The sequence below is a fragment of the Centropristis striata genome, chromosome 15, assembly GCF_030273125.1.
Source record: "Centropristis striata isolate RG_2023a ecotype Rhode Island chromosome 15, C.striata_1.0, whole genome shotgun sequence".
Classification (NCBI taxonomy): Eukaryota; Metazoa; Chordata; class Actinopteri; order Perciformes; family Serranidae; genus Centropristis; species Centropristis striata.
In genome coordinates this window covers 12171162-12191967 of record NC_081531.1, presented here as the reverse complement: position 1 = coordinate 12191967, position 20806 = coordinate 12171162, and the positions used below count along the sequence as shown (strand labels likewise).

General features: G+C 40.0%; 1 protein-coding gene across 1 annotated transcript; it reads left to right on the top strand.

Annotated features, from left to right (window-relative positions):
• Positions 1-13027: 13027 nt before the first annotated feature.
• On the top strand, positions 13028-20020 carry spry4 (sprouty homolog 4 (Drosophila)). The gene is made up of 2 exons (XM_059352477.1): positions 13028-13240; positions 15516-20020. Exon 2 carries the CDS (start codon positions 15567-15569, stop codon positions 16713-16715), a length of 1149 nt encoding a protein of 382 aa, XP_059208460.1. The 5' UTR covers positions 13028-13240; positions 15516-15566; the 3' UTR covers positions 16716-20020.
• The last annotated feature ends 786 nt before the right edge of the window (positions 20021-20806 follow it).

Here is a 20806-nt window from a genome sequence, read left to right as displayed (position 1 = left end):
AAGCAATAATTCTGAGGTTATTGAGGGAGAACTTTTACTTAATGGCTTACTGGTTCTATAATAAGGCCATGCAGAATAAGGCATTAATAACTACTTAATAATGACTAATTAAGAGCCAATGTTACTTATTTGCATAATAAAAGGAACTAATTAATGTTGAATATGTGTTCCCTAATACAAAGTTTTGTTTTTTTAATTTTTTTAAAACATTACAGTACGGAAACATCCAAGAGAAACTCAAAACACAAGTATGAACCTGAATATAAGCATGATATGTACCCTTTAAAAAACAGAAAGGTGGGCTTATCAGAAGTGAGAAGTCCTTTTCCATGAGGTGTTTATTTTGTCTGTGTACTATATATAGTTTGCTGTGGTCACAATAATAATTTTTGCTCAGCAGCATATCAGCTTCAACTACACAACCCTTTTAGAAAATGACACGTCACTAAAAAACCTACAAGTAAGGAGATGCACTGATACAAAATGAGCTGGAACAATGTGGGTTTAAATGAATAAAAAATATTAAGATTTTTTTTTATGCTGTAAACTCAAACCACATTGTGATATTTTAAACATAAATATCAGTCAAATCTATGGATTTTAGCAGTAAGGCTTTTGTTCTCTTCAGCTGACAAATTCCTGAAAAAACGGTTCAGTTTTGACTTTGTGCTTCTCATCAAAGCTGGAAGAACCCCGCCGGGAGAGGGGAGGAAAGGAGAGCTCCGGTGGAAGTTGACCTTCGACCTTTCTTCAGAGGAGTGACAGGACCCCAACTGCACTCCGACCTCCAGGGACCAACCAATCAGTGAAGCGTGACCTGCCATCAGGGGCGTGGCTACAAAGGCCCTCACTTCTCCTCGCCACCTCTTACATTCTGAGCATTCCAAGTGTCGCTCTGAGGACATATCATCCCGGCAACCCAGGGATGAACACACACACACCAACACATACACACACATACAAGTATGTTGTATTCTGCTTAAGCATTTTACTTTAAACTCCTCCACAGATATTAGTTACTTCATGAATTAATACTGTATAAAACAAATGATGTGAAAGCTTTTATTGTCTGAATCGATAGCATTAATGACCTATAATATGCTGTCATACTCACAGGGGCTATTAGTCTGCATTAAGTACTTTACTTTTTATACTTCAAGTACATTATGTTCATAATATAAACATACCTACTACTAATTCAAGTAGAGCTTTTTTTTTAACAATATGGACAATATCTGCTCTCTCTCCTTCTATTCAGATGTGAAAAGGCTTCAAAACTTTATTATGTCCAGGTGAAACTTAGCAAAAATAGCCAGAGAATAATTCAAGTACTTGACATACAGAGCAAATGTTTTTTTATTTATTTTGTTTGCTTGTTGTCTAACATTGGCAGTCACCATAACCCTGATCGTGCTAAACTCCATTCAGTAAGCAAGCCTTTTAAGAGTTGTTTGCTTGTCTTGTTGCAGACAGACCTGACACAGCATGAATGCGGATTTTTAACACATCAGGATCATGTTGTAGATATTTTGGCATGTTTTTGATCTGTTTTTTGCAATTAAATTACAGGAAAAAAATCTTTATTTGGGGGGATATATTGATGTATTAGTGCAATTTCAGTCATCCAGATGCAGTTCCTGGAGAAGGTGATGAAGTTCACCTATCTGTGTGCACCGCCCAATTTATTATAATATATTTTCGGCGTATGTGGGACTTCGACAACAAGTACAAAGCAGAAATGGTGGTTATTTCTGCCCGATTGATAACAGAAATTAATGTTAAAGGGGGCAAAATTTACACTGGCATGTCTCTGAATAACTAAATTAAAATAAACACAAATATGATGCTGCGGTAAAACAGGCGGGGCACCAACATGAAAAGCAAGATCGCCACCAATAAAAAGCTCCAAGAACTCTTTGATCACAAAACTAGCTCTATACCATGAAAATGGCAAAAATATGTTGTTTTCCCTTTGATTTCTGGGAAGACTTTCCCTCTTATGTAATTAACAAACTATTTAAAGATTTTCACTGATGTCAGAGTGTCAGGATTAGTTTCAAACATGCATCATGTAGCCCACACATGCAGTTTTATATCCAATTTTATCTTTGATCTACCCTATTACTACTCGCTGGGACAGGCATCATTAGCATTTCAACTGAATTTGAAAGTCAAAACTCTGCTGCCGTCTGTCTGCTTAGCTTGGCTCATTCATGAGGTTTAATATGAGTGATGTGTATGTTTTGCGGCTGCCTGGTAAAAAGCATTCGCCCCGCACTGGTTGTTCTTTGCTATTTATGTATTTGTGCGTATGACTACTTGCGTATCCTTGGCACAAGTGTGCCACGGGCAGAGCTACTCTGTGTGTGTGTGTAAGCACAGTAATGTGTTTTTTATTTGCCCTCCATGTGTGGTTCGGCTTAGAGCGGTGCAGTCCGCATCCCATCCTGTGGTGCTGGCTAACATCACACTCCACACACACACACCAAATACACACACGAAGTCTCGACACTGACCCAGACAGAACCAGACCAGGCTACACACTAATTACATGCCTGGAATTAGACATAATATCAACCAGGCGGTTGACTATGGAAACAGGGATGGAAGGCCAAGTTAGGGATGTGTGTTCACATATGTGTGATTTCTGCATGTATGAAGGTGCATGCATGTTCCTAGATGTCTTTCTGTGCACATACAGTACAGGCCAAAAGTTTGGACACACCTTCTCATTCAATATTTTTCCTTTATTTTCATGACTATTGACATTGTAAATTCATCAAAACTATTAATGAACGCATGTGGAATTATGTACTTAACAAAAAAGTGTGAAATAACTGAAAGCATGTCTTATATTCTAGTAAGCAAAGGGTGGCTACTTTGAGGAATCTAAAATACAAGACATGTTTTCAGTTATTTCACACTTTTTTTGTTAAGTACATAATTCCATATGTGTTTATTCATAGTTTTGATGCCTTCAGTGAGAATCTACAATGTAAATAGTCATGAAAATAAAGAAAAACGCATTGAATGAGATGGGTGTGTGCAAACTTTTGGCCTGTACTGTATATGTATGTTCTTGTGTATCAGGAGTTAAATATGAAGTCAGACAAAACGAACTGGAGAAGCTTAAAAAGTTCAATGTATAAAATATTCTCAATAACCTTGAGAGACCAGTTGAACTTTGGTGCTACAATATAAACCTCAGTGATGCAAAGTGTTTTCTACCATGTTTTGCCTTGCACAATGTCCCATAGTAGTTTCTACAGTATACATGGAGAGGGGAGTGTCAGCCGGGAACTGTTGTGGCAGGAAAATGTGGAAAGGACTTGGACAGCGTCCTTTCAACCCCACAATGAATGAAACACTCATGTACAAATGGAGTTTTAAGGCAAGAGTGTCACTTTCATTTTAGAGACAATGTGCACCTGTGAAATATTTCAACTGTACTTGAAAAGTGAACAAATTGTTGTTCCTTTGCACCCTTATTGCCCGTTGTTTGGGTATCCTCCAGAGTCTGCAAATTCATTGGTAAATATACTAAGCTTGCTTTACTTAAAGCAGTATTACATTGTTTTTATATCACATGGAGAATAGTTGAAAAAAGCAGTTGAAAACAGGGCTTAAAGCGCATTAACTCGTATATGTCTATAACCAATAAAATCACTTTACAATGTCATTTACAGACTTTAAATGAAAAAAAAAAAAAAAATGACTGGACAAAATCAGTTTATATGTAAATAGACTGTATTATTGTTTTATTTATAATAGTTGTCTGTTAAAAACTTAAATCTTTTTTTGTTTTTCTTTGTTCGCAACCGTGAACTCTAGTCATATTATGAGTTATTATTAGTTTTTTGTCTTTTTTTTTGTTTGTATTTTCTCCATTGGTTTCCATTGACCCCTGCGACTCTCCAGTTAATTTTAGAAAAAAAATGTAATTGAGTAAAATTGGTATAAATACATTTATTGACTCAAAATCACATTAAGGTGGTGTGGAGGAGGGCCAACCATATACAAAACAGAATAAAGATAAATCTGTAGCATGACCTGCAACATAAATCACAACAAAAGTAATATGCTCTTTAAAAAGATACCTTGTTTACACATTACCCTGGAAGCAGACTTCCTGTTTTTCATCTGTTACTACACTGCTGCTTTCCGGTATTGTCCTCACTCAAGAGTTCATCAGCGCATATAAACAGTGATATAGAAGAAATCAAGTGTTGAGACGTACTAAATCCTAGGCGTACGATTCCCTTCAGGACCACCCGTGCTAGAAATGTATCACAGTGTTTTAATGAGAAGGTTTTATTGATCCCTACAGGGGAATTCTTTTCCACAAACCCAGGAAGTTCAGAGGTCAGGGTCAGGCGACAGAGCAGCACCCCTGCAGCTGACATGGATCCAGGGTCTCGCTCGAGAACCTTTCAGCAGGGCAGATGCTTGTCAACACGGACACCATATCTGGGTCATCCAGTGAAAATATAGGCTACCTGACCTCAAGGTCAGGGGTTTCCAAAACCAGTTATCTTCAAGTGTGCTTGAGACTCACAAGCAATCATCCTGGCGCAATTTAATGTGACATCTTCAAGCATTTTTTTTACATGTGTCAGTATAAATAATCCGATTATAATATATAGCTTTGTCCCATTTGTGAACAAAAGTCTTTTCAGCAGGCATTTTCTGAGACATGATCTTCTCAATTAAGGGCTTTCTAGACTATTTAACGTTACTTTGAGGTCGCTATTTTGAGGCTTATGCTTAATGTAATGCGCTTGCCCATAATAACATGGAGAAAGGCCTCTGCTAAATGCCATATGCTACTAAAAGTTGTCTAAAGTATGACCAACCCAGCAGGTGAGGCCACATTTCCTGGAATGGCTGCCCAGAAAAAACAACAACGTCCTAAGGGCTCACTGCTGATCTGGACAGGCTGCTGCTGAGGGCTTTTCTAACAATGGGTGTGACTATCTGAAGCCACAAAACCCATTTCCTTCTGCGTAACCATGTCAAATTACTGGTCACAAGATTTCCGTTTAAAATGTCAAATGCTCATGCAAAAGCTGTTTTGGACTAATGTGGAATTAAGTTGCGTAAGAGCTGACTACACCAACAAAAGCCCTTTTAGCCTTAAGACTTAGTTCAAACCCTATAACTTTGTCTTAGATTCTTATTTTGCTCTGTATTTGCATGATATTCTTCATTTTTAATACTTATTTAATGTACATTGTTGGAGGGAACTGTTTTTTTTTTATGGTACTTAAAACGTTTTTTATTCTTGCATAGAACTTTGTGAATTTTATTAATGTAAACGGTGATATACTAAATAACATTTTATTATAATAACAATAATTATTATTATTATTATTATTATTAATAATAATAATGATAATAATTTATTATTACTTTTTTTTACTGAACATGACAAATGAATAATTAAAAAAGTAGAAAAATAAATATCATACAGCTTAACTTGACTTTAAAGCTAATTTAAATCCTACGGTAGATTAGCAATAAATAATGAAGTGAAACTGGTGCATGTTCAAGAATCCACAAATATATATTTGATTAAAAGTAACAGAATAGCTCGGATATTGTTACAAAGCAACCTGTTGTAAAATTCCCAAGGCAGCTGAATTTGGCCTATGTGCTGTTATTCCTATACAGGAATTTTGAAGCTCTCTAATGGCTCTAAGTGAATTAGGTCTAATGTATCCTATTATGGTGTAATGAGGGCAGGCCAAAGTCATCAAACTCTTTATTTTGATGGATGTGGACACACAGACTCATACAACCACACATACATGCGCCCCCACCCCCCTTCCTACCTCTCTTACCACACACCTCTCCTGACTCCAAAGCACACAAACACACCTCCTGACCAGGCGGGCAGCGAGGAAGGAAGTCAATATTTGAGGAGTTGAAGCTACCTGGCCTCGTGGTCGAGATCCGCCTCTTACTGTAGGCAAACTATAGAGTTTTCTACAATGCAGCTCTCAGCTTTCTCAGCTCGAGTATTACTGTCGGTTAAAACACGTCATTACATTTGCTAATTCTGTTACTCTTGGCTCTAAGCCTGTCCTACTGTTTGAGAGAAAAACCCACCCTAACACTTTACAAAAACACCAGTACTGGTTATATAGCTACTCAACAGCAGTGTTTCTTAACCCCTACAGTCATCTCAGAGGAGCTCAAATACCACTTCATCTTTACTACAAGTCATGTTTCAAATGTGTTCTTATGGATTGATTTTAAACTGGGTAATATTTAACTCTTTACCATTCTGACCCTTGTTTTAGAGGGGTAGGGGTAGAGGGCAGTGGATGTTAAGGGGTAGATAAATTGATGTACATCATCTGAAAGCTGGGAAACTGAAGATACTTAAGATGCATCTCAGTACTGTGTGTGTCAAGTTGTTCTAATCATAAATCATATATAAAAAAAAATAAATAAATAGTTCATGGATGTCATGATAGAAGTATACAATGGCTAGTCCGACGATCAGTTCGGACAGATCTGGTACTAAAAGTAACCCTTTTTTTACCTCTTAAGAATGAATAAAAATCTTCAAAAATCCCTCTAAAATATTAGCCTGGCTCAGACCAGACTATTCTCAAATGAGGGCTAGTCTGGCAACGAGCAATGTATTTCTCCGTAGAGGAGGTGTGGTTTACGATCCTCCAGTGCCGTTTATTGGGCGCTTAGAATGTCTATCAAAAGCGTCTGTAGGTAGCTCTTAGCCAATCAGATCAGTTATACCAGATGACGTAGTAGAGCAACAGAAATGGATGTTTGTTGTGTGTGTGTCTGTGAGAGCGTGTTGTTTGCTGCTTTGCTTCTCCAGTTCTCGCTTTCTGCAAGATTATTTATTTTCACGCTTTATTCCCCCTCATGTCATTCAGCCACACACATCCACTGATTTTATGGGCAACAAACAAGCTGCTGCGGGCCTCTCGGCAGCTCCGCTGTCCGCGGTAGCTGGGCTATTAGCCGCTAGCGGCTATTAGCTATTAGCCGCTAGCGGCGCTAATAGCCGCTAGCGACGCTAATAGCCCTGCTACCATAACGCTGGTGATCTCAGCGGAGCCGCCGAGAGACCTTTCGCCTTTCAACTTTCGCTCTAAACTATTTTAAACACCATCTACAGCTAAAGAGAGTTTCGTGTCTGCAGCAGCCATGTTGGATCCGGAAAACTACAAGCTTCCAAGTGCCGAGTAGTACGCGTCGTCTTGCCGTCCCTCCCCGATCTGTGATTGGATCCCTAAAACAGAGCTAAGAATCCTTCCTGGTTTCCAGACTGGGCAAGGCAGTCTGGGTATACCCAGGCTACTAGAATATCACATTTAGACACAAAGACCTTGAGGAATACCATAGAAAAGGCTATGCTACGATTGGATTTTTAAAAATCTTTGACATTTTGGAGATTTCTGCAAGAATTGCATTTTTCAGCAATTGGATGGTGATGAGGCCAATGTCTGTATTGGAATCTGCTTGGAAGGCTCATTGTCACCTATAAAGGCCAAACATCCTCTGAATGCCATAGGTCTTTAGATTGTGGCTGTTGGATCGTTAGGGAGCTTACACTATTAATACAAGTAGATGTGATTTTTTTTTGGTTTGGTTGCTTTAGTAAATTTTGCATTTGTTCTAATAGCCTACCAGTTGGAGTGGCAGAAATTGGAGTTGTAATTTATCCATTAATTTTAGCTCACTAGTTTTAATTCATTATGCCTACTTTTAGCCAACTGTTTGATTATAATCTAACAACTTAAACAGCCATCAATTAACTATTTCCCTCATTACTTAAAACAAATATTTTTTTGACTGTTCTTGTTGCTAACTATTACTAACTAACTGTTTATGTTTAGCAAACTATTTAAACTTTTATCAACTTCAACTGTCTAGTTACACTTAAATATTTCAACTGTTTATCCATAACTCTACCTCACAATGTTTCATTCATCACTTCACTTCACACATCACTTTCAACTGTTTAGCTAACTCACTTTTTCAACTTTTTATCCATTAGCGTAACTGTATCTCTAATCGGACACCATTCGGCTAAGATTCTATCAAAATTTCACATTAATTACCAATATAAATGATCATGTTATGCTTCCAATTAATTAAATGGTGTGAAACTAAAGTCTAATTTCTTATCTTTCGAAATGTATATTGTTTTACAAGTTAAATTGAGTCTTCTCTACCACCTGGCAGCTGCAGAACGTGGTTGGGAGTCAGTGCTTTATTTTGATATAAACAAATGACACAATGATGATGCGTGACACTGTGGGGTCCTCACTGTTTCGCTTTAAGCTGTCTTTGGATCAACATCCTTTTGTAAATTTGACTAACAAACATTCAGCCCCACAACCGGAAAGAGTTTCATCATGACTGAGTTGAGCCATGAGTTGTTGTTACATGGAGGGATTCTCACCCTCCTGAACACACCAAAGGACCAACAGTCAGAGCTGGAAGGTAGAATAGGATTGCTCAATGTTCCTTTACAACACAAATATTTACAGGAAGCAAGCGAAGCAGACTTGCCAACTCTGGGACAGAACTCTAAAGAGAAATAGAGTTTTCTGTGGGGTTTCAACTGCTTTTGAACCTCAGTATGTTAATCTTAAAAACTGTCATTTTTACTAATACTGTTGTGTTACATAAACATTTGGTGGGAAAATGTCTATAAACTTAAGTTGAGGCAACTTTTAAATATTTTTTTACATATTAAAAATTGTGCAGCGAGCTACTGTTTACTGTATGATGTATGTTTATTAAATACCAGCACCATAAATCAGAATTATACCACCTTTTTTCTGAGTTATTTATTATGTTATTTTGTGTTTTATTATTATTTCTAATTTTTTTCTCTACAGGATTTTACTTAATGGCTCTGAGCTGTGAGGAAAGCTGGGCAGACATGGCAACCACGTGTGAAATTCACTTTGAAAGCATTTAAAATCGTCAGGCTGTCGCACTTCAACTATAACCCCATACAACTGTGAAACGGTGAGAGATGTGTATTGTGAGGTGTCGGGTGGGGGAGGGATTGGACGAAGTAAATGATGACCTACCTGCAACAGGAAGCTTTTGATGTAAGCTGTGAGCACTCTGAAGAGCTATCGCTGTGATTTGCATTTTAGCACAACACACACACACAAAGCTTTTCACAAGTTATTGTGTCTTGGAAGTAGTCAGGAAATACACGATTGACAAACACCAATAGATTAGTGACATACATCAAGTGATAGACAAGAAGGCTAATGGCATTGTAAGACAGACATGTCTGTTAGTGGACTGACTATATGGTATCATATGGAGCTAAAAGATTGATTATATCCACGGAGTAACAACCATGATATCTTTTTAGAAGGGGTTTAAATAATGCTCCTAAATTATACATTTTGGAGAGGGGAAACTGACATGGCCATTAAAAGGGCGCCATTGATGTCAGGATATCTGAATGAAAATGGGTTCTATGGGCAAGTTATGACATGCCCCCCTCATGCTAATCCCATGCAGTTTTTCTAATACAGTACAAATGTGTTTTTACCCTGTACTTCTACTGGGGTCCCTAAATGGTCTTAAAATTACATAAAAGAAAGCTGAGATTCTTGTGGAATAAATGAGCTCAATTTTATTAATTTATGATGATGTTAGTTATTTCCTTGCAGTGAGACCATTTTTTTTATTCTTTAAACTGGACCTCACTGTATAAAATTACCTGCTGTGCCCTTTAGGATAATCATAGCCTCATAAGACGAAACTAAACTGAAAACAAACCACAAGCTAGAGACCTAGGACATTCAGATGATGCATGGCTTCCCCTACATTGACAATAAAAGGATTTCCATACAAAAAAAAAAAAAATACAAAAAAAAAAAGGTTTTTTTTACGGTGTTCCTCAAGGTTATTATGTTTTCATGTGGGGTTTTTCTGGGTATTTTTTATTATTCTTTGTCAGTTCTAGAGTGATTAAAATGGTTACATCTAAGAATTTAAAAATTGCAACAACCACTTATTTGTGCAGCATAATTGAGCATGGGAATAGCCATTGTAAACTTCCATCAGGATTGTAAATAATTAAGGTGTGGTTAGGTTTTGCACAGTGGAATGGAGAAAGAAAAAATGAACATTAAATATGTCTGCTGTTGAAGCAGATGGGGCTGTCCATTAGAAATCTCAAGCTCACAGCAGTAGCCAGCAGATGTGGCAGGAAGGAAGGCTGGGAGGGAAGACTCTGGAGAGAAATCTAGGCCTTCCCTTCCGTGCATGTATGCCTGGATGATCACACCAACAAGAAATCTACAATTCAACAAGCACTTCATGTGGGCCATGCCTGCAAGCCACACAGCTGCGCTCAGAAATCTGCAAGTATCTACAGTATGTGTCTTTGTGCATCTCCCTGTGTGTGTGTGTGTGTGTGTGTGTGTGTGTGTGTTAGAGAGAGAGGGAGATAATACAAATGTGAAGAAAAAGAAAGAGAAGCTGCCATGTGAGATTCAAATATATGTTGGTGTATTATGAAAGCTCCCATTGTTTTATAATGCATTTTTAAAATAGTTTATTGTAGTTATTTTTATTGACAAGATTCCTGAAAACAAAGGCTTATTAACAGATCTGCACCATGTCATCCCGTTTTAACAAAGCTGTTTGATGTTCTTTAAAACAATGAGTAACCTGCAGTTACTATGGTCATATAGTCATTAAAATATATACTTTTATTATTATCATATAGGTACTGTGTAAAAGTGGGTCTGTATAGAGAAAGTCAAGTCTATTTTATTTATAGATCACAAAATCACAACTTTGCCACAAAGTGCTTTAGAATCAGCAACACCCTGTTCCCTTAGTTTTCTATCAAGGCTGTCCTCAACTAAAGAAATTCTTAGTCGACTAAGAATTCAGATTTTTCAAATTAGTTAGTTCATCAACAGATTTGTATAAAACTTTTTTTTCCACAATGACTTTGCACTTTGAATCTGATCTGGTGTTAAGCAGAGATTTGCTTATAGGTTTCCTGGAAATATGTCAGTCTGCACAAAAAAACGTATAGTGGACTTAAACCAAAATAACCAATTAGTCGACAAATCAACTAGGAGGGGGCAGCCTAAATATATATTATTAATATTAGTGTCACTTTTTTGTTGCATTTGCATAATACGGTAACCCATAAAGTTGGTATAATTTGGTTTTCAAACACAATTCTCTGTTAATTGTGGTTTCATTTTCACTGTGATATGTTTGGAAGAGACGGATTAATAAAGTTTGAGAAGATATACACTTTATCTGTCCATAATAAATCACATTGTCACAATCATTTCATGAAAAGAGGTTAAAAAAAATATTGTATTCCAAATTGTATATCGTGACCATGTATATACATTTTATATTTTTAAAATATTGTATTTTTGCACCTATCTATCTATCTATCTATCTATCTATCTATCTATCTATAGTATAATAATAATTTAGCTGTAAGAGAGAAACTTAATGCCACCTCCATGATAACATCAAAAAAGATATTGTTTTGCAGAACAACCTCACATTATATTTTTATTGGCACATAACAGCAAGACAATTTAAAGGAATTCATCAAATTTCTTAGAAAGTTACAGGACAAATTCAATATTTGTTACTGCCAGGGATGGCGTATACAGTTACCTATATTGCTGATTCATCCAAAAGCAGCAAAATAAATCTTTTCCTTCCCTGTCTCTCTTTCTCCAAAACAGTAATCCCAATTTGGAGGTGTAGTGGTTTCCATGGTGATGTGTGCAAAAGGATAATGGGGCAACTGTTAACCTTTGACTGGTAAAAAAGCCCCAAGCTGAGGGAGGGGAGGGGAGGGGGTGAGGGTGCTGGCGGACACACACACACACACACACACACAGGGATGTCAGAGAGAAAGGAAATTCACACTCATTTCCTCCGTGTGGTTTCGGTACAAATCAACAACATCCTGTCCTTTTGTGAATCCTGCCTGCCCTCATGCTGGTTTGCGTTTCAGAGGAGGCGTTATAACCCCCACCCTTCTCCTCCTCCTTCTTCTCCTCCTCCTCCTCCTCTCCTCTGTTTTTTTTTTTACACTACCATAGAAGCTGTAGTCATACCTCACATTGTTGCAGAGGAAGGAAGGGCACGTCCTTGTTCGCAATAAACGGCTTTAGATAGAACAGGGACACAAGGGGAGCGGCCATTATTTAACCTAATCGAGCTGAGGCATGTGATCTGAAAGATATCCTCCTTGATGATACAAAGTAGCCTTCATACTATAATATTTCATTAATCAACCCCCTTATATCACATTTCTGCAGAATTATGACTTTGCTGATGTTCTGTGTCCTATAATAGAGGCCGTGATTTCGTGTTTTTTATTTTTTTTTGGTAGGCCTACCTATTTATCAGAATCAGAAAAATATTAAAGCTCGAATTCCGCTGCAATGAAAAAATAAATTAATTCATTGCAGATTTAGCCCCCTCACATCTCCCTCTCCCTCTCTTCTATTACACAATAGCGCCATAATCACGTCTCCTTTAACATGTTGCAGGAAGCGCGAGCTGCATAGATAAATAAATTAACAGGAGAAAATAAAGCGAGAGTGGCACCACAGCCGATGAGCCGACTCTTTATGTAAATCAGGCCTGACATTGCCCTTGTGACCAAAAAACCCCCACCTCCTCATTCCCTCACCCCCTCCTCTCTTTCTCTTTTTCTCTCTCTCTCTCACACACACAGACACACACACACACACACACACGCTTCATTCGCCATTTCTTCCCATTCATAAAAATCTCGGCATCGCGCCTGCGCAATGCCATTCGGAGTCCTCCCCATTCATAAAAATGTAACCTCCGCATTTCAGCCCTCCCGAGTCGCTCTGCCCTCCCATTCACAAAAAAAAAGCGAGAGAGAAAAAAACGCCGAGGCGTCTGCGCAGTGCCGTCCCTCTCCTTTCCTCTACCCTCCCATTCATAAAAACTCACTTCCCTCCCCCTCGGTGGTTGCAACATCATATCCAAAGCTCTGCGTCCACAACCGCAGTCGCCTTTTACGCACCAGCGAGTGGAGAATAAGTGCAGGAGACCCACTCTCCTTTGCTCAGAATATCTCCCCTAACATTTGGACTTATTCAACATTTGTGGAGCTACTCGCTCGCTCGGACTGGACTATATAACCTGCGCGCAAACGTCGTGCGCAACGACGAGATGAGAATTTTATCCTGAAACCACAGTAAGTGATCATCTCTGGTGTTTTATCATCGTGAAAATGTTTGGAACTTGTGAGCGTGCGGCTGCACAAACTCGACTATTCAGTCTCTTTTCTACTGCCTACGCTCCACTGTCCCCCTCTCAATCCACTGGATCACGAAAAAAGGCACGAAAAACGCTCTTGCAAACTCTATTTTGCAACAAGCTGTTTCGCCGACCCGTGTTTGCACTTTGAGTCAATATTTAACCACCAATTTCGTACCAAACGCAAGGTTGAAGGCGCAGAGAGGGAAAACTGTGTTCGAAATGTCGCTTTTTGACAGCAGATACGCATTTTATTACACACAGCGTCGCTATTTGTGGCTTCCTCTAAAGCCTCTGTCACGATAAAAGATCCACATTCCCATCTGTGTCTAAGTCTCCGTCCACTGAAGGCTGTTCGTGTCTATCTCGGGTGTTGCGTGTCTCGTTCTCGCTGCAGCGACCGCCTGGTTGGCGCACCATGTCGCTTGTGTCAGGTGTTTTTGCCATAATCTTTTTATCAAATCCGGATAACTTTAAAGAAAATATAAAAAAAATGTCTTTAATCAGCTGTTTGGGGGGGTTGCCAGAAGCGATCATGTCCAGGTTTATGCATCAAACTACGCATTTAACCACCACTGATTAAAACTACCCCTTACTAACCGTGTGTCTGCTGGCGCACAGTGTAACATTAATGTCATATATTTTTTGTCAATTTAAAGATACTGAGAGTGAGGTGTTGAATACGTGGTTACAATGCCTATATAAACATGCTATTTGAGTATGCCGAGCGGCCGCCTCCGGTTTTTATGACTCAGTCCATTCACATATTGAAGGGAGGGACGCGCACACACACGCACACACGCGCACTTGAACACGCACTGTTCCGGCTTGGAGCTCATAATGGTCTAGATTTGACGATCACAAGCGCTTGTGTCGGTGCCAGCAATGTCGCAACAGGTTTCTCAAGCAGGCTTTCTGCAAATCCTGAAGAAAAGGAGAATAACACCAGCAGAGCTGTGGTGACTACTGACACTTTTTTTTATTTTTTTTTACATGAAATAGATCCTCAATCAGCAGTTATAATGCACAACAGACAGTTTTTAGGTGCTTGGAATATTCAGGTTGCTATGACAGAATAATCAAACCCATAATGTCTTCTGGTCTGGCTGAGCTGGGTTCTGTGGGGTGTTTTGCAATAAGCTAACAGACAGATGTGGGTCAGTGGAAATGTCGGTTGTGCGGCGTCGTTTGTCTTCAATCATCTTTTTGTGTTCTGTAAAGTAGGTTAGGTCTTTGCGTTCATCGATGAGATGAATGATGAAACCGATTTCATTCAGGCTCATCATGACTGGAGCGCATTGATTCATGCTTGCAACACCGAGTTCAGCCAGCAGCTTTCATTCACAAAAACCTGCAGTTCACAAAATCACATCCATTCACAAATTGCCAGATTGGCCAGCTTCTTTAATTTAAACGTGTAAGCTTATGTATTATTAAGAAGGGAGACAATTTCTAAAAAGATAGAGTTAAAGGTAAAATTATATTAAAGCATGATTCTATACAAAGACCTAGTTTCCTTTGCCTCTTGTGTTCATTTTGCCTTTGTTGAAGTCCCTTTTCTGGCAGCCTTCTCCTCTCTTTGCTCTGCCTTGTTTTTGCATCTTTGAGTCTTTTGCATGCAAGCCCTGCTCTCTGGTGCTCCCTGCTCTTTTGGAAGGGAGGCGATGAGAGCCCAACTTCTATTGTTCTAATGTCAAAGTTAGAATAGAGGAGGTTTGAAACCCTGTTGGTATTCAGTATAAAGATCAAGATCGTTTGGAAACTCTACATTCAGATTATTGCAGAGATCCGGCCCTGAAAGAGATTTCCGTTGGGAGACTGAAACGCTCTGGTTTTTAAAGATTTGATAACCGTCTCTGGTGAAGTCTTGTAATTTATATCAATATGCATTAACATGTGTGATTTAATACAAGTTGTACACATGCAAAGGATGTTTTCTTTTGACCTCAATCTAACCTCTTTGCTAAAGACAAATTAAAGGCACATATTTATTCACACTTTATTCAGAGCTTATCTGGACAGTTTTGTGATATATTAACTTAATGTAAAATGATAACAATGTTCATTTAGTATGTCAACTCTTATCCATGATGTACTTTGTTTTTTTATTGTTTTAAATATGAAAAAAAATAGGATTAAAAGGGCAAAAGAGCAAAGATTTAAAGAACAGCTGATGCAGCCAGTAATAACTGTCTCTTCTGATGTCTTTGCAGTTTTGCTAAATGCTGCTTTAGAGTGAAGACGTGCAGGGCACCAGCCTACACATGGAGTCCAGGGTTCCCCACCACATCCCCGGAGTGTCCTCCTCCCTCATATCCCAGCCCCTGCTGGACAGTCGAGTGCCCTACGGCCGCCTGCAGCACCCTCTCACCATCTACCCCATCGACCAGATAAAGTCCTCGCATGTGGAGAACGACTACATCGACAGCCCCGCCGTTGTCTCCCAGCAGCCCCCGAGCCAGAAGTCTGCCAACCGAAGAATCACCTGGCTGGGGCAGAACCAGGAGGCCTTCCTGGGGGCGAACCACAACCATCATCACAATCACCAACACCAGCACCACCATCAGGGCCGGTGTGAGCCCCACCCTCACCAGGACACCACAACCCACCCTTGGATTTCCTTCAGCGGGAGGCCGAGTTCTATCAGCAGCAGCAGCAGCACCTCGTCTGATCAGAGGCTGCTGGACCACGCTGCGCCCACCCCAACAGTGGACCACCACCCCAACCTGCACCCCCAACAGGGCCCCGTCAACACAATCTCTACCCGAACTCCAGGCTGCTTCACTTCCTCTGAATCAAAAGTCCTGACCTCCTCTTCCTCTGCTTCCTCCTGCTCCTCCTCCTCTAAATCTCTGGACCTCAAGTCTGCAAAGATGCCCGCGGGAGGTGTGTGCACCACTGGAGGCCAGCAGGGGTTGGCGCTGATTCCTTCCTCCCCGGCCGAGAAGAAGCATCTCATTCTCTGCGAGCACTGCGGGAAGTGCCGATGCACGGAGTGTACGCTCCCCCGAACCCTACCCTCTTGCTGGGTCTGCAACCAGGAGTGCCTGTGCTCTGCTCAGAGCCTGGTGGATACAGCCACCTGCATGTGCCTGGTCAAAGGGATCTTCTACCACTGCACCGAGGACGAGGACGATGAGGGCTCCTGCGCCGACAAGCCCTGCTCGTGCTCTCAGGCTAACTGTTGCGCACGCTGGTCCTTCATGGCTGCCCTTTCATTTGTCCTGCCTTGCCTGGTCTGCTATCTGCCAGCCACGGGCCTTGCCAAACTGGGACAGAAGTGTTACGACAATGTTAGCAGGCCCGGCTGCCGCTGCAAGAACTCGCAGGGTGGCGTGAGCGCCCCTGTGTGTAAAAACGGAGGCGTGGAAGCAAAAGTTGGGACACTAGAGAAGCAGCAGCAGGGGTCATGATAGTGGACCAAACTTGTTAGCGGTGACCTCGCTTAAAAAATGGACCAGACCACACAGTACTTGCTTGCTCTCTATGGATAGGACAATCCAACACCAACCCCTTAAACTACCCCATTAATCTGCTGGAAGGTGACTTATGTAAAACAAAGGTACTTAAATGGCTTCTTGACTTATGTTTGATTGGGTGGATAATCAAAAGGGGCTTGATCTGAGAGAGTTGGCTCGCAGGAATAGCTAACAGGCCTCCTGAGATGTTTTCTTAATTCTTTTTTTTTGGTAAGAATGACACAAGAAGAAGAAGAAGAGACTAGATTGTGGGACTGGTGTTTGTGTTGTTTTGCAAAGATGGCTGAAGGCACAAAGTTGTTGTACCTCTCTGCTGCTCTGTATTTCTCAGCTAATTTTGTAACCGTAAACTAACCAGAAGCTGGTTGCTGATCCTCGATAACAGAAAAGTTATTGGATGGAGGTAAATATCTGTACGCACCCCCCTCCTGACCCCCCCAAAAGCACAGCCCAGTGTCCCTCTGTCGAAAACAAGTGATGACCTATACTGTGGCTTTATGATAGGCCACTGCAAGAGTGAAACCACCACTTACTCACTCAACTCTCTCCACTATTATGAAGATCACCATCTTTTAGCGTCCCTCTTTTAGCTTAAAGATGCTAGCTTGGTAATGCTAACATTTGATCTCCATGGTGGAGCTGTAAAAACAAACCTTTTTCAGACTTTAAGATAATAGTAATTTCCCATAATTCTCACTCTGTATTGAGGTTGTACTGCAAGTGAGAGAGAGAGATAATCACTTTACAGTGTGTTTCCTATATTTTGGGGGGGGTGAAGCCCAGAGATTCTAAAAGATTTTGAATGCTGTTCACCAATCACCTCAGAGGTAATGCATGTCATGACCTGCATGCTCTAGTCTAATGGTTACCCACCGTGCTAGAAGTCGATGTGTCGTAGAGAAATGTGTAAAAAAAAAAAAAAATTTAAAAAAGTACACCCAACCTTCTCAGGGACTGTTTCAGTAATCCTCTCTAGAACTTGGCCTACAGCATGTTGATTTCTAAACTGCCTAAGAGCCTCGTCTACTTCCTCTTTGCACAAGAAGGCAAAGAAAACATTTAGGGGCAAAAAGGCAATAGTGAATAATTTAAAACAAGTAAGCTAAGTGAGAGACAAAACTGGCCAGAAAAATAATGTTTCCGTAGGAGAGGGGGAGCAGGTGATAGAGAGCGAAAAGGGGGAGGGGGGAGAAGGCATAGCAAAGTTGTTGTTGTGTTTGTATCTAGTCAGCCTTTGTCGAAATCAAACCTGCCACTTGCACAACCTTTTAAGAAAGATGTAAACCCCTTAAAGGATGTACTAAAGCACAGTATTAACCACCTCAGCTATCTCACATTACGTTTGCGTGCACTACATTTAGCCCCCCCTCTACACACAGTGTCTTCATTAACTTCTAATCATTATGCTGCATAGCTGCGATAGCCAGATAGTCTGTCTTTTTATTCTTAAAGTCTATTTTGTGTGGCTTGCATGATGTTCTTAGGACTTTGCCAAAGGAAGCTAGGGTACAGTAGCTTGTTTTCGCTGTCTGAGTGATCACAGTTGTTATGCACTCTTGCCAAATGGGAGTTGACGGCAGTTGGTTCTTAAAGGCACGCTGCCCTTTAATACAGATGGCCTTTTCTGTTTGGCATAAAGGCATACTGTCTTTGTTGCTCCATGACATACACCTCTCTTTCATGTCGGACCCTTAACTTCCATTAGGGTGCCTAACTTTACTCATGCCTGTATTTGTCTTGTTGCACAAAGCGGATATCACACAGGAAAAAAAAATGGAAAGAAAAAAAAAACACACTGTCCTTAGTCTTGAATGTATGAGGCAATATTTTCAAAACCTAGCAATTCAGTCTGAGAGAAAGGTGCCAAAACTGAACATGATTGTGTGACTGGGCAAAGGCCTAATACGTGTAGGTGGGCGGCAAAAATCACAAATGTTTTGACAATATATTTAGTAATAGAGCTATGCAGGTGAAATGTTATTTGCTGTAAATAGTTTCACAACATTTGTGTTCTTTAGAAGAGACTTTTAAATGTCCTTGAAAGATTGCATGGTACGTTATAACTACAATTCAGTACAAAATATATAGAGAATATATTAGATATATATTTTGAGGGTAAGATTAAAAATGTTTTTGAGGTTGTGAGGAAAAAGTCAAAGAGGGAGGGTTGGCAAGAGGACGGTTCAGGCGAAGGGGTAACAAAAATGACAGGTCTTTCTATCACTAGCACTTGATTTAGAAAAGTGTGCCCGGCAATAAAAAAAGACAGAAAAAAACCTCCTGCTGTTTATGCTATCCATGGCTCATTAGCAGTCGAGAGGCTAAGCTAATTCCCTGGTTCCTCTCCTAAAGAGGAGACTGTGGACTCATTGAATCCACACAGGGAACACAATCTACCCCTATACGGATCAACCCATTTCCTGCTGTTGCTGCTCTGTGTCTCAGTTCTCTCCCCTCTTTTTTTCTCTCTTTCTTGCTTTTTTTCTCCCCTCTTCTTCCCTCCTTCCTCCCTGAGAAATAGTCCAACAAACACCCCTAGCCTTGATTGACAAACACAGCTGCTGTGCATAAACTTGTCATACCACAGAGACGGGAGAGAAAGACAAGTCTGTCTCTCTTTCTCTCCCTTTCTCGTCTGTATTCCCCCTCCGTCTTTTGTTTTTCCTCTCGATTTGTAGTTCCGTGCCATCTTTTTTAACCAGTGGACCTCTTTTTTCAACAGCCGCTGCCTTTCTTTACTTTTATTCCTCGGCTCTTTCACTGCAAGTGTAATATTCTTCACTTCATGTTAGCTTTATACTTTTACATGTGCTCGCTAGCCTGTTCAAGGTGTGTAATATTCATCCAGCAATGAGAATCAATCATTAATACCTTTTTTTTTTCCTTTTTCCCTTTGCTACAATGCTGTGACTTTTACACACCCATACCCGAGATTGTTTTATTTTGAAACCCAAACCAAGAGGAAAAGTCTTACACAGCTGGGTGATGCTACTCCATTCCTTTATGCCTTTGCAATGTCAATGTTGGGGATTAAGAACGAGATCTGTGCTTTTTTTTTTGTTTAGATATAACAAAAAGAAAAAAAATCTCTCATATAAAAGGTTCCCTTTATAGATATATTTATTTTGAAGTTCTATTTTATATAGTATTTATTTAGATGCCAACTCTTTTGTTTGTGAAGAAAGCTTATGTCGAAATGGAATGTACATTGACAATGGAAATATATATTGTTAAATATACCAGGCTGTTGTGTCGTTACTTTTGTGAGTCAGAATCACACACACACACACACACACACACACACACACACACACACACACACACACACACACACACACACACACACACACACACACACACACACACACACACACACACACACACACACACACACACACACACACACACACACACACACACACACACACACACACACACACACACACACACACACACACACACACACACACTTCAGGATGACCATGCATCTACAATTATGAACAATAATACACTTCTCATGTGAAGATAGCTTTATTTGTGTCCTAATATATATGAGCCACATTTCCTACTGTTTTAATGCGATAGAACAGAAACATAATGGGGCTTCAGCAGTGACATTTTAAAGCAGAAAATACTTTTAAAGCAGTTTTTATTATCTGTTTAGCAACATACAAGTGTCTTACAAAGGTCGCTTAGTTACAAGATGCTGATTACTTGAACTATTAATCATTCTGTAAGATAACATTTACAGGCTTTAATTGTTTTACATCAACACTTCCTGAGACCCCCTGCTTCCTGTGTTCTGAATAGATGACTCTATAAAACACTGGTAGGTCACTGAAGGCCGAATAAAGCAGCCTGACCTTAAAGTGAAAGAAAACATTTCATAAGCAACGGGAAATAATTCAGCGACATCCTCTGGACGATGTAACATGAGACAGATGTTCACTCCATATCAGAGCCTGTGTGTTTGTGTTTGACGCAGGTTAAACTGACTTCCTTCTAGTTTATAGGGGTGGTCTGTT

What these genes read in the sequence shown, in the direction of transcription:
- spry4 (XM_059352477.1), top strand. Translation starts at nt 15,567, where the DNA reads ATGGAGTCCAGGGTTCCCCACCACATCCCCGGAGTGTCCTCCTCCCTC.